This window comes from Chelonoidis abingdonii, chromosome 6 (assembly GCF_003597395.2).
Source record: "Chelonoidis abingdonii isolate Lonesome George chromosome 6, CheloAbing_2.0, whole genome shotgun sequence".
NCBI lineage: Eukaryota > Metazoa > Chordata > Testudines > Testudinidae > Chelonoidis > Chelonoidis abingdonii.
In genome coordinates this window covers 110,604,217-110,616,948 of record NC_133774.1, presented here as the reverse complement: position 1 = coordinate 110,616,948, position 12,732 = coordinate 110,604,217, and the positions used below count along the sequence as shown (strand labels likewise).

At 41.2% G+C, this 12,732-nt stretch overlaps 1 protein-coding gene across 22 annotated transcripts in view; it reads right to left on the bottom strand.

Annotated features, from left to right (window-relative positions):
- Positions 1-12,732, bottom strand: part of MPDZ (multiple PDZ domain crumbs cell polarity complex component) — a 145,638-nt gene that overhangs the window by 98,204 nt on the left and 34,702 nt on the right. For 20 of the 22 annotated variants that reach the window (XM_032768668.2, XM_032768669.2, XM_032768666.2 and 17 more), the window contains 4 exons: positions 7,794-7,882; positions 6,046-6,241; positions 4,564-4,653; positions 1,548-1,627 (listed from right to left, as the gene is read on the bottom strand). In XM_032768668.2, coding sequence (XP_032624559.1) covers positions 1,548-1,627; positions 4,564-4,653; positions 6,046-6,241; positions 7,794-7,882 — 455 coding nt within the window. The remainder of the gene's footprint in view (positions 1-1,547; positions 1,628-4,563; positions 4,654-6,045; positions 6,242-7,793; positions 7,883-12,732) is intronic. The other 2 variants (XM_032768674.2, XM_032768685.2) reach the window with 2 other exon arrangements.

Below are 12,732 nucleotides of genomic sequence, written 5' to 3'. Positions count from 1 at the left end.
GGTCCAATAAAATATATTTCCTCACCGACCTTGTCTCCCTCAGGTCTTCTACACAACAGACATGGATTCACAATTAGGTGTTCCACACAGACACTTCTCTACTGAAGCTCTGTAAAATTAAATTTACTACATTTGTAGATTGCCAGCTGTACTAGTCAGTGAATGGGGGTGGAGAGACTGGAGCCATGGCCCAAGCTCCTGCTGCCCTGCATGCTCCTCTGAGGTGCTGCATACTTCCAGGGAGTACAGAGGAGAAAAAAGTCTTCATAATTTCCTGAGCACAGAAACTGAAATGCTGGCTACCCCTACACTGGGTATACAAGAAGGGAGGATCTTTCCACCTAAATTCAGTACATACTATTTTCACAACTGCATATACCAAGGGTTGGCAACCTTTCAGAAGTGGTGTGCCGAGTCTTCATTTATTCACTCTAATTTAAGGTTTCGCGTGCCAGTAATACATTGTAATTTTTTTTAGAAGATCTCTTTCTATAAGTCTATAATATATAACTAAACTATTGTTATATGTAAAGTAAATAAGTTTTTTAAATGTTTAAGAAGCTTCATTTAAAAATAAATTAAAATGCAGTGCCCCCTGGACCAGTGGACAGGACCCGGGCAGTGTGAGTGCCACTGAAAATCAGCTCGTGTGCCATCTTCAGCACACATGCCATAGATTGCCTGCCCCTGGCATATACAAATAGTGTAACTGCTTGTACTAATGGACAGTTACATAAGTACCTGGTCATTATCACACAAAATTACCCCTTTAGCCAGTACAAATGCAGTCACTGTACATAAAAAGTTACATTGCAATAGAGCACACATTTTAGAGCGTATACTTGTGGGCACGCAATTTTGAAAAATCAGTCCCTTCACTGATTGTTTTCATTGTTTATTATAAATGCCTCATGCAGTAGTTTGATCATTATACCAATCAAAAAAATTCACTCATTACAGAGTGGATGGAGGGTCCTAAGTAGAGTTGAGTGAACAACTGATTGTTCAGTTCAGTGGCTGACCAAAAATCTGAAACAGATATGGTTCGTTTTGAACCAAAACTGCATATTTTCATTTTTTCTTAACAACACGAAAACCTTTTATTCGAGTTGAACAAAACATATGGAATGCTGATTTGAATCAATATTTTCAAAATGAAATGATGTTTCATTTCCAAAATGCTGTTTTGAAATTAAGTGTAAAATAGATTGTTCAAAAATATCAAAGCATTTTGACACTTCGGAATTTTTCTTTTGCATTTGGCCAAAATTATTCACTAAATTTGTGAATTGTTTCAGCACCCAAAAAATCCATTTTCCAGCAAATAGTAAATTTGCTCAGAAGCCTGCACTTATTTTTGTTTGTCTGGCTTACTGCATAAAAATGTATTTAGGAAAAATTAAATCTTTACATTCCGCATTTAAAATGAAAAAAAAAACAACAACCACACTTTGTGAGTCGGTAGTTTAAAATGCAAAATTGAATGCAGTAAACGTTACAGGAAAGCACTAGAAAAAACATAATAGTAATAATTACGGGTTACATACCACTATCTCATAATTTGTACCCATAATCCTCTGCCATTTATTCTGCAATACTGCTTCTCCTGTGGAAGTTAGCCGGAAACCTAGAAATTGTATTGAGATTATTACAATGAAAACCTGATAATCTTATTTCTATAGTAAGTAAAGTACCTGGACTGTGGCAACACTTTCACAGTTTTCCATAATATTGAAAATACTATCATACATTATTTAAAAGTGCAACACGCGTTTCCTCCCCAGTTTTAGATTTAGCATACAGGAACATTAGCAATTTTAACATGGAAAAAAGGGCTGGAAAGACAGTTTGCGCTATTACAACTTTAGAGTTGCACCTGCAGCACACAAACATTTTGTCTATGTAACATACATGCCAAATTATTTTTAATACTACTTATACTATTTGTTTCTATTGCTGCTCTTAGTAGTATATTTCAAACATTACACATTTGCAGAGTGGAGACCGCATACTAAAATTCCTTCAGAAAAACATCTTTTTAGCTTACTTTTGTGTCTCTGTTTTTTGTATTTAACACTAGCACAAATAGCCTTCAACACCTATTAAGCTTTATTCCATTCAGTGCTATGTATGCTTCAAGGAGCTTCTTTCAACTCCTCTCTTCCAAAGGATGCAGTCCCCACTTATTTGACTTTCCTGAATAACTAAGACCCTCGAGGTCTCTCTCTGATTACCTTCTACCATGCCATCCCCATTTCTATTAAAGGAGAAACTGCAAGTACCTTCTACCTTTTTATAACATTTCCTCACAGTTCAAAAAAGTGGGCTAAGACTAACAGTGGTAGCTCTAAACGCTGTTTTTACCCATTACACTGACTGACACTTTCAGTTTAATAAAAATATTATATCATAGGTATATCTAAATTATACTATTGCATGCTGATGTAAAATGAAAACTGGTAGCAGTAAGATATAGTATAAAGCTTTAAACATATGTTTTTCCCAAACACATGAAGTCCAAACAAAGAGCTGGAAGTATAGGTCAGAAAAAGACCTAAGGATGACTCCTGGGGCAATACGTTCAAAAGTAGCCTCAATCCAACGTCATACTGTGGAGGGACAAGTTATAAGCATGCCCCAAATGTCTGAGTCTCACACACACACACAGAGCATGTGAGCCAGTTTGATGTTTACATACCTAAGGTGCTGATATTGCAAACTGCTCCTTATGAGCGAGCACCTGTGCGCACGTAGAGCAGCTTACATGACAAGAGCCTAAGTACCCAATTCACAAACATTTCAAGCCCTCAGAATTTGGAGCACAAATTTAGAGGCTGCTTTTGAAACTGTGGTCCTTAGAGGGCAGTGGAAGAATAAAATTCCTAAGTCAAATTTTCTTCATAAAAAGAGAAAACACATACATCAGAGGTTATGGGAACAATAAAGGCTTTATAAGAAAAGAAGAAGGGGGCAAAAGAGGAGAATGCTGGGAGAAACAGTCATGTGCTAGGCAAGGCAGCAAACTCCAGTCACTCTAACATGATCTAAAATTTATATGCAACTGAAAACTACAAAGAAACAGCAGCTTTCTGTTCATTTTTTTCTCATTTAAACTGATTCAATTCTAGGAAGGGAAACAACAGTGTTTAGATAAAAGAGTTAACAAAACACAGACAGAGAGTTGGATTCGCATAATGATACTGAGGGTATGGCTACATTAGAAATTTCAAAGCGTTGCCCCGGCAGCGCTTTGAAGTGTGAGTGTAGTCAGAGCCGCAGCGCTGGGAGAGAGCTCTCCCAGCACTGCTTGTAAACCACATCCCTTAAGGGTGTAGCGTGAAGCGCTGGGAGCCGCACTCCCAGTGCTGCCGCCCTGATTACACTGACACTTTACAGCGCTGGGGTGTTTTTTCACACCCCTGAGCGCGAAAGTTGCAGCGCTGTAAAGTGCCAGTGTAGCCAAGCCCTGACACAAACCAATGAGAATCTAGAGTGACCAAGCAAAAGCTAGGATACCAAAGCTACAAAGATTGAATTGTTAGTAGAATACTAAGAACATATTCTCCAAACATGGATGCTAATGACAGGCTCATATCAAAATCCCAGCTTTAGTTGCCTAATGGAGCTAGGTTCTCAACTCTCATCAACTTTCAATGGGAAATGGTTCTCTAATTCCCTCAGGCTACTTTAAAAACTCTAGTCTATATTTAGGCACTTAAATAAAAATAAGGCCAAATATTTTCCCAAGATCAGAAGACTCAGTTGGGAACGAAGCATCTCAGTGGAACTTCTTAAAAATAAATAAATGAATAAATCTGATCATCTATCTAGAAAGACAGAAAGCAACTGACAGAGAACTCAGAAAAGTAGTAAATTAAATTAGAGAATTAGCTGGGATGGCATTTTTCAGCTGCTCCCTAGATATGGAATGTACAGAACGGTTACATGCCAATCAAGAAACTGTAAGAGCTGGATATTAGATAATATAGCCTTCCATAGCACATCAGTGAGACTAGCAGCTCAAGAGATAGAAAGAATGGAAGACAGAAAATAAGAATTTCAGGAAAGAGAACAGGAAAGTCACAGTTTTCCAATGAACAAGAAGTGTCTCAATTTCAAACACTATCAGGGAATAGAGACCTCCAAAATAAAGGCAGTTTAGTAGATATATCACAGGGAAGTCTATCACAAGAATTACAAGTGTTGGATGGTCACAGAAGGTTGGAATGAAATTGCTTAACATGAAAAATAAAGAATTGACTGAGGTAAGACCAACTGGAATTAGTTTACTAAACTAAAAGGCTATTTGCCAAAGCAAAACTGCCTCACGTTTTGCCTTAAACACTGAGGCGTTCATCTTAGTCTTAGGTATATACAATTACACTCAATGACAATACTTGCTTTCATACAACCAGATTTTGGAAACTCTCTTCCATTGTCCACTCGTATAATCTGAGACATGTACTGCAGTTAACACTGGGGAACCTGTACAAAATGATTGTTTTTTATGTAAGCACATACCAGTGCATTTTCACAGGAAAAATTCTATTGAATATTAAGAACCTGCTTCTTGTTGTTTACTGTCCTCTCCAGTGTGTACCACACCAACACTGCCCGGCAGTGGTGGAGATCCCTGCTCTCTTCCACACTGTTCTGGAAAAGAAGAAGAAGATCCTCAGCCATTCTATGCATTTTAATGCTCACCAAGATCTCTGCCATGCCATCCTGTAAGGTGCTAAGTGACCAAACTACCACAGGGGGCAACACAGAGAAAGAGCGTCTCAATGCCTTGTAGGATCTGGCTCTGTATTGCAGTGTTGAAGAAATGGTTGCAGGATGTGGTGCATTTAAAAAGAAGTTTTGTTTTCTTTTAAATGTTGTTTTTTTATGAACAGTTTTCAATAAAAGAAGAAAATGTCCATAAGTTGCTAGATCCATTACTGTTACTTGGAGGTATAAGGACATGATTGCTGGATTCTGAGAACATGCAACTCTCATTAAGATTAATCTACCAACTCTATTTTTTTTTTTGTCAAGGAGCTGACACTGATCTATATAGTCACATATCTTTTTGGCCCTGGCTAATTCAAAGACTGCCTCTTCCTTTATGTGCCGCTATGGCAAATCGAGATTAACTAAACTGCAGTCACCAGGCTTGAAAGTCCATGGGCAGTAAGAAGGAGGGCCTTTGGCCATGCAATTTATTTTCTTTATGGCTTCAGCTGAGCCTGAGGAATGCTAACCTACAAGACACAGTGTAAAAGTCTTCTGTTCTCTCAAGATTTTGCATGAAGGCCATGATTATGGTTTAACTTGTGAGTCGGTATCTATTTCTGTTGATAATAATTAATGAATTAAATGAGCTTTTTTAAGAATTCTTCACATGCATACACAGCCTATGTGATGGGTACTGCATCATCTAAAATATTAACAAATTACTGGTAGTACACATGCATCTCAAGAAGTGAATACATTAAATAATGTTAGGTGCTTCCATTAAAACCTTGCTAATCTGCATTTCAGTCACTGGCAAGCCTTAGTATTTACAGGGACTTATGACCTGGGTACACCTGAAGCACTGTCCAAGACAGACATCAATTGTCCAGGATATGCCCATTCTCTCCCCACACATCATTCCCCTTTTATACCCTCTGCCCTTATACTCTTGAGATTTACCTCTGCTCACTGCAGAAGGTACGTCTTTGCTAACCCTACTTGTCCTTGTATGTAGCTTCGCTCACACTTGAGCATGACACAACTTTGCACTCACTGCCTCAAGTTCTTGCTTCATGTGAAAGACCAAAGCCTTAGTGCAAACCAGCAGAAACTAGTGCACAGATTTCAAAATCTGCTTCAGCAATGTTAGGAATAATGCCACTGATTCTCAAAACTGATTAAAATGTACCGGGCTGAATTCATCCCTCGTGAAGCAGCACTGAACTCAATTGAGTTACACTAGGAATTAACTAGGCTCAACATGTCCAGTTCATATCCTATGAAGAAAAATATTTCCAGCTACCTTACAGCAAAGCCAGTTTTAATTACCTTTGGCTGTGCCGTTATCCATAGTTTGGAAAATTAAGTCCTTTTCAACAGCAGCAGTGAAGTCCTCATGGGGCTGAATGTGATTTTCCTGCTTAAGTCCTCTTCTGATCAAAGTGAGTCGAACTGTTTGTCCTGTGTGCCGCAAAACCTCTACTGCTTGTTGGTTGGTAAAACCCTGAAGATTTGTTCCATCCACCTGAAGGATTAAACATCTCATTAACCAGCAAGCCACTACACAGATAAAATATTCAGAAAAAATAAATCACATTTTTCTCCAAGGCAAAATAAAATGCCAAGGGCACTACTTGTTTAATCTGAGCACAAAACAAGGGGAGGACAGAGGAAAAAAAACCCAATGCCACTGTGCCCTGATCTACACCAGGCACTGTGCCTATAATAGCCCACTACTACTACCGCCATAATAGCAATGGTGAAAGCAGACTCCTGATGGCAACCAGTATTCTTAGCCCTTTATCATGTTGACCTACTCTGAGCAGGGTTACATAGCAAAGCACTTAGAATGGTGGTGGGCCTCCAGAAGCTTTGTTCACACTAGGGCTTCCAACAGTCTGGAAAGTGAATGTAAAAAAAAAAAAAACAAGTCAAGAACAAAAGTCCTCTGTGATTACTGGGTTAGGGCAAGAGATAAGAAGGAAAGAATGGAAACATCTCTTAGTCGTCTAGGAATATTCCTATTATATGCAATATTTAAAACTTCAAAACCTCTTCCCTGTTTATTCGCTATTTATCAAAGCTTCACAGAAATTAGATACGGAAAAGATGTTTTACTCTAGGCCATCAAATCCAGTCCCTCAGCCAATCAAGGATTACATTACGTTTTTTGTCCAGTCCACAGTTTTTAAAGGGCTGAGCAATGGGGCCTACACAACTGTCACTGTGAAACTCTTCTACGGTCTAACAAGCCTAAGTTTTCTTTTCTCAAATTTATTCCATAACTCTTAGTAATATACTCTTCCTCTTCCCCCCCAAGACCTAAACACCCTAAACTATTCCTCTGTCTGCTACCTTTATCTTTCAAAAGCTTACCAGTGAAATCATATCCCTTCACTCTAGTAATGGTCTTATCTACAGAATATACATACTTCATACTCAAGTTATTTTAATTGTGTGTATGCATGTGCGCATGCACATACTGTAATTTCCTTCTCCTCTTTCTTTGCACATAGCTAAGAGGCCAGTTCTGACATCTTCAAGACAAAAATGATTCCTGCATTTGTATTCTGAATCCCCCTGCACAATACATCTTATGAAAAACCTTTAAAGTTTAAAAAAACCTTCCAGCCTTTCACCCTTAATATCAGTATTTTTTAAAAGATTCTCTTTCATCTCAGTGCTGCTAAAGAACTGTAGTGGCATATTTTATTAGGTCTGCTTGGAACTACTGAACAAGCAAGTATTTTGTAGAAATAAAGAACTCTCTATTGCCAAGAGAAAACAAAGTGTCATTGATTTCTTTCAAAACAAGGGGGAAAAAATCCCCACTTATTTATATAGCCAGCATGACCAGAAAGATAGTGTGACAAAATATTCAATCAAAATGAATGAGATGTCATTTCACACCCAATCTTTATCTGTTTGAATAAGTATTCTAAAATGATACTAGCATATCTACCAAAAATAACAACAACAACAAAAATCGTCCCACAGTAACAGGAGAGATTTTCTCATGCAAATAACTTCACATTCTCAGAGTTGGCTGTATAAGTCTTATCTCCGTATTTACTTACAGCTATAATTTGATCGCCAATATGGATTCTACCATCATGTTCAACAGCACTGCCTTTCGTAATGCTTTTCACAAAAATACCAGAAGGTTCTGGGATTTTAAAAAAGAAAAAAGTTATTTAATACCAAAGGTTGTCCAAATTCTGTAACAATATTTCCTTCCCCTGCTCCTAAAAAAAAAAAGTGGTATCAAAGTGAAGTAAGGAAAAAGCCATAAAGGAAGTGTAGATTTTAATTATAATACACCCATTATTCTTTTCATAAAATTATCAGTGTTTTCATCCCAAGTGTTTAGCTATCCAAAACCCCCATTTCCTTCCATGAAAGCAGGACTAGACCTTTTACAGTAAGCAAATATTCTAACCACGACTGACAAAACTGACTATAAAAACTCCACAGAACCCTTGCTACAGGTCTGACCTAACCCCAAAAGGCAAGGAAATTTAGCATGCATCCCGCATACATCCACTGGTTTGTTTATTATAAATATGACAAAGCCACATGCTTCCTTTTCTATTATATTTTTAAAAAGTCTGAATGAACAAATATGTGCTTGGCTTTCCTAGGGTGACCAGACAGCAAATGTGAAAAATCAGAACGGTGGTGGGGGGTAATAGGAGCATATATAAGAAAAAGACTCAAAAATCATGACTGTCCCTATAAAATCGGGACATCTGGTCACCCTAGGCTTTCCAGAGGGAAGAACTTACAAATGGAAAAAGCTGCCTATCTAAATTAGGACAGCATTGTAACTAGACATGGGCAAAAAGAGGAGTTTCCATTCCAAAGAAAATTTTGCATTTGCAAAAAAAATATTTCATTCCAATTTGGAATGAAAAATCAGATATGCAAAATTTTCTGTAGGAAGAACATTTTCAAAAAATTCTGTTTCAGAAGGACCAAAACAAAGTTTTTCAGAAATTTCCAATCCTGGCTCCACTAAGCCCAATGAGCCATGGAGCCAGAGGACTGAGTGAGCCACAGGAACTACAGACGGAGCTACCAAGGAGCTGCACAGTCTGGGAGTCCAAGCCACCTGCTGCCCAAGGAGGCAGGGAGCTGTCTGTCTGGGAAGCCAGCTGAGCAGCCCAGAGAGCTGGACAGCCTGCCTGCAGGCCTGGTTTCTACCAAAAGTTTCAGTGGCATTGACACATTCCTGTGGAATGTTTCTATTCTCTCCAATCAGTGTTTTCCAATGGAAAACTGTTCCATCAAAAAAAATTTCAATCAGCTCTACTTCCAATCTGCCTTGGCATAGCTGGAATTCATGTCTTAACCCACCCCCAAAACACCAGACAACAGATAGCACAGGGGCACTGCACGCAAATAGGGTGACCTGCTAGCCGCTGCACCACATGGCTCCCTGGTTGGGAAGCAACCAGTATGTCCGGCTCCTAGCCCTAGCTTAAAGAATGGCCAGGGTGGTCCGCATGCTGCCCCGCCCCACACGTGTAGCTTCCATTGGCTGAGTCAAGGCAGGGGAGGAATTAACACAAACTCAACTCCCAAGTGCTCAGCAGGTGGCTGTTGAGGGGTCACGTGGTGCATGCCTCATCCGCTGCTGCATGGCTCTCTTCTCCTCATGATCCTCGTGTGGCTGGGCTCAAGCTGAGGTGCGTGCCCTGCGGCACACCAGGGTCTGTCTGTCGCCCCATTGCCAGCACCCAGGAGTTCCAGGTATGTGTATCCCTGTCTCCAAGTGCTGGGAATGGAGCTGCACCACCATCCCCTGTCTGTGCATCCCTCCCTGTCCCACCCCACCGCACCACCCCCGTCGCCCTCACTACATCCCTCACTGTCCCACCCCCTGTATCTCCATCCCCCTCCCTCACTGCATCCCTTCCCCATCCCATCCTGTCCTGCCCCACTACACCTCCCATCTCAGCCCTGTACCCTTTATAGCACTCTCTCACCCATCCTCTCCACATCCCAAAGTTGCCCCCCTCATGTCCCTCATGCCCCACAGCCCTGCACCCCATTCACCTCCATACACTGCTGCACTCCCATTATGTCCCAATACACCCCTATGTCCCCCACATCCTCATGCACCTGTAGTCTTCTGCCCCCCTACTGCATCCCCATCCACCCCACATACTCCTCACATCCCATTGTCTTTCCTTCACTGTCCCCTCTCACCTCCATCCTGTTGTCACTCTTGGCCTCTTTCCCTCCCCATCCTATTTCACACACACACACACACACACACTTTTCCCCTCCAGCCCACCTCCTCCCTTCCCAGCTGGGTGATTTAGGCACCCATGGAAAAGTGTATGAAAAAGCATCTCTGTGTAGGCAAGTGTGTGCATGCATGCGCTATATGTGTGTAAGAGACTGTGTGTCTTTGTGTAGGGAGGTGCGTGTATTGCACGTGTGTATACCTGTGTGAATAAAATTTTCTGCCTAATTCTGACTTTTATTCCTTTTGATGGCTTGCGCACAAAAAAATTGATGACATCAAATATGTATTTATTCATTTCATAACAAGAGAAGGGAACTCTAAAAGAAATGTATTATTTCTTTAAAAGTGAATGTTGTTGACTAGTAATTGCAGAAGAGCCAATTTATCATACATTTCTCCCCACAGTTGTCTATCTCCATTATAAACTCTTTGTTGTAGACTCTTTCTTTTTATGTGTATGTCCAGCAACTACCACCCTGGAGTCCTGATCTTAGATGGGGTCTTTAGGCACTAAACAACAATTGTAATATTAAATAATGTGGAAGTATATGTGTCAGGGCATGCTAGATGTGCACACAAGAATACACATGTATATCTGCAGGTAGACGTGGAAGTCAGTTTCTGCAGATTTATTTATATAGGTATCCGGACAGATGTGCATTTCTGTGGTTGTGCTCTATAGATGTGTATTTGAACTTCAGGAGTGGACCTTTAATGGGCCCATTGCAACTGTGATAATGTGTGGCCCTAATTCCACACATAAAATTACAGCAACCTTAGTGAACAAAAAATATGGAGCTGGTTACAAAAAATGGGAAGAGGGGAAGGAAAAAATTATGAAAACCTTTGTGAAATTTCTTTTTTTTTTAAATCCCTTTTTGACTTTCTTGCTGCCAGCTCTAGCATTCTGTAACAAATGAATCTGAATTTAGCATAATACATCTGTAAAAACGATTAATATGCCTCTTTGGTCCTGGCAGTGAAAATGAGCAGGTGAGAGAAGGTGAGGGAGAGCAAGCGACGGAGGGAGGGGGGATGGAGTGAGAAGGGGCCGGGGCCTCGGTAAAAGGGCAGAGCTGTGGGTGGGGCAAAGACATTCGGTTTTCTGGAATTAGAAAGTTAGTAACCCTATACACAAAGCGGGACTAAAATCCACGTGTTTCACACTTTCATGATTGAAAATTATAATCTCCATATCTGTAGACTAAAATCAGAGGATAAATGAATTTCCTAAATTGTTATTTTAGCAAAACACTTACTGCATTTTGCAGAGGAGCATTTAAAAATGTTCCTTTTTAAAAAGTGGGCCTTGCTTTTCTCAATAATTCTTTGGATTCACTATCTAAATGACAGTCTCCATCCACTCCAAACACCTCACACACACACAATCTGTCAGCTGCTTCTATTCTCCAATGCTGCCATCCTGTCTCCCTTAGGCCTGGTCTACACTACGCGTTTAAATCGATTTAAAAAGCATTAAATCGATTTAACGCTGTACCCGTCCACACTACAACGCTCTTTATATCGATATAAAGGGCTCTTTAAATCGATTTCTGTACTCCACCCCGACGAGAGGAGTAGTGCTAAATTCGATATTAACATATCGGATTACACACCAGGCAGTAATTCGCATTGTGCCATGCCAGGTCCGAGGCCACATCGATTTCTGAAAGCGTTGCCTTATGGATAGCTCTGCCGTAGCTACCATGTATTCCTGCAGTCTCCCCCGCCCCTTGGAATTCTCGGGTTGAATCATATTGTCCTGCGGGTGGTTCTGGGTAAATGTCATCATCATCATCCTTCCTCCCGGAAAACATCAGCTGACAATCCTTCAGACGCCGTTTCCTCGATGCCCGTGCAGAGACGCCATAGCACGCAACCATGGAGCCCCGGTTCAGCTTTTTTTTTCGGCACCGTATGTTGTACTGATGCCGAGGAAGAGAGAGGCAAACTCCAGCGCTACACAGCAGCATTCACATGTATTGCTTTGCCTGATAGCAGAGATGGACAGTTGTCTATACCGCTACTGCCGGGATAAACTAGCAATCGAGATGACGGTTAGCCCCCCTCGACTGTCCGCTGCTATCATGAGTGTCCCTGCTAAAGCGGCCGCGGTCGCAAGACGCAAAGCAAATTGGGATCGGCTCATTGGGCATGAGTCAATCCCCTATGTTCTAAACGTAGAAGTCTCCTCCTGAATAAGGGGCAATGTATTAGACGGAACCAGTGGAATCAGAGCACAGCTGCTACCGTGTCAGTACACGGGGTGCCCTGCAACAACGCCCGACCGTTGCTCCCTCCCCCCCCAACTCCTGGGCTAAGCCGTGGCAAGTGTCCCCCCCTCCATTTGTGCCTGAAGTTAATAAAGAATGCAGGAATAAGAAACAGAGACTTGTTAGTGAGATAAAATGAGGGAGCAAGCCTCGCGCCGGGGCTATACAGTCCCAGGCAGTAACGGATATCTTTCTTTACACAGAAAGGGAGGGGCGGATGAAGCTCAGCCCCAGTTGCTAGAATGAAGACAGTTACCAGGCCGTTCTGTCCATTACTGGGGTAACTGGGAGTCATCCAGTTTTACCCAGGCACCCCCAGCCAGCCTCACCGGACCAGCCAGGAGCACTCATGGGCTGATCTGGCAGACGACAGAGTATCAGTATATATGTACCCTCACCACCGAGGAGGGGCAGAGAGCGGATAGGGCGCCTCACAGCTGCAGCAGCATCACGTCTACTCCAGCAGCATCGTACACATATGTGACATTG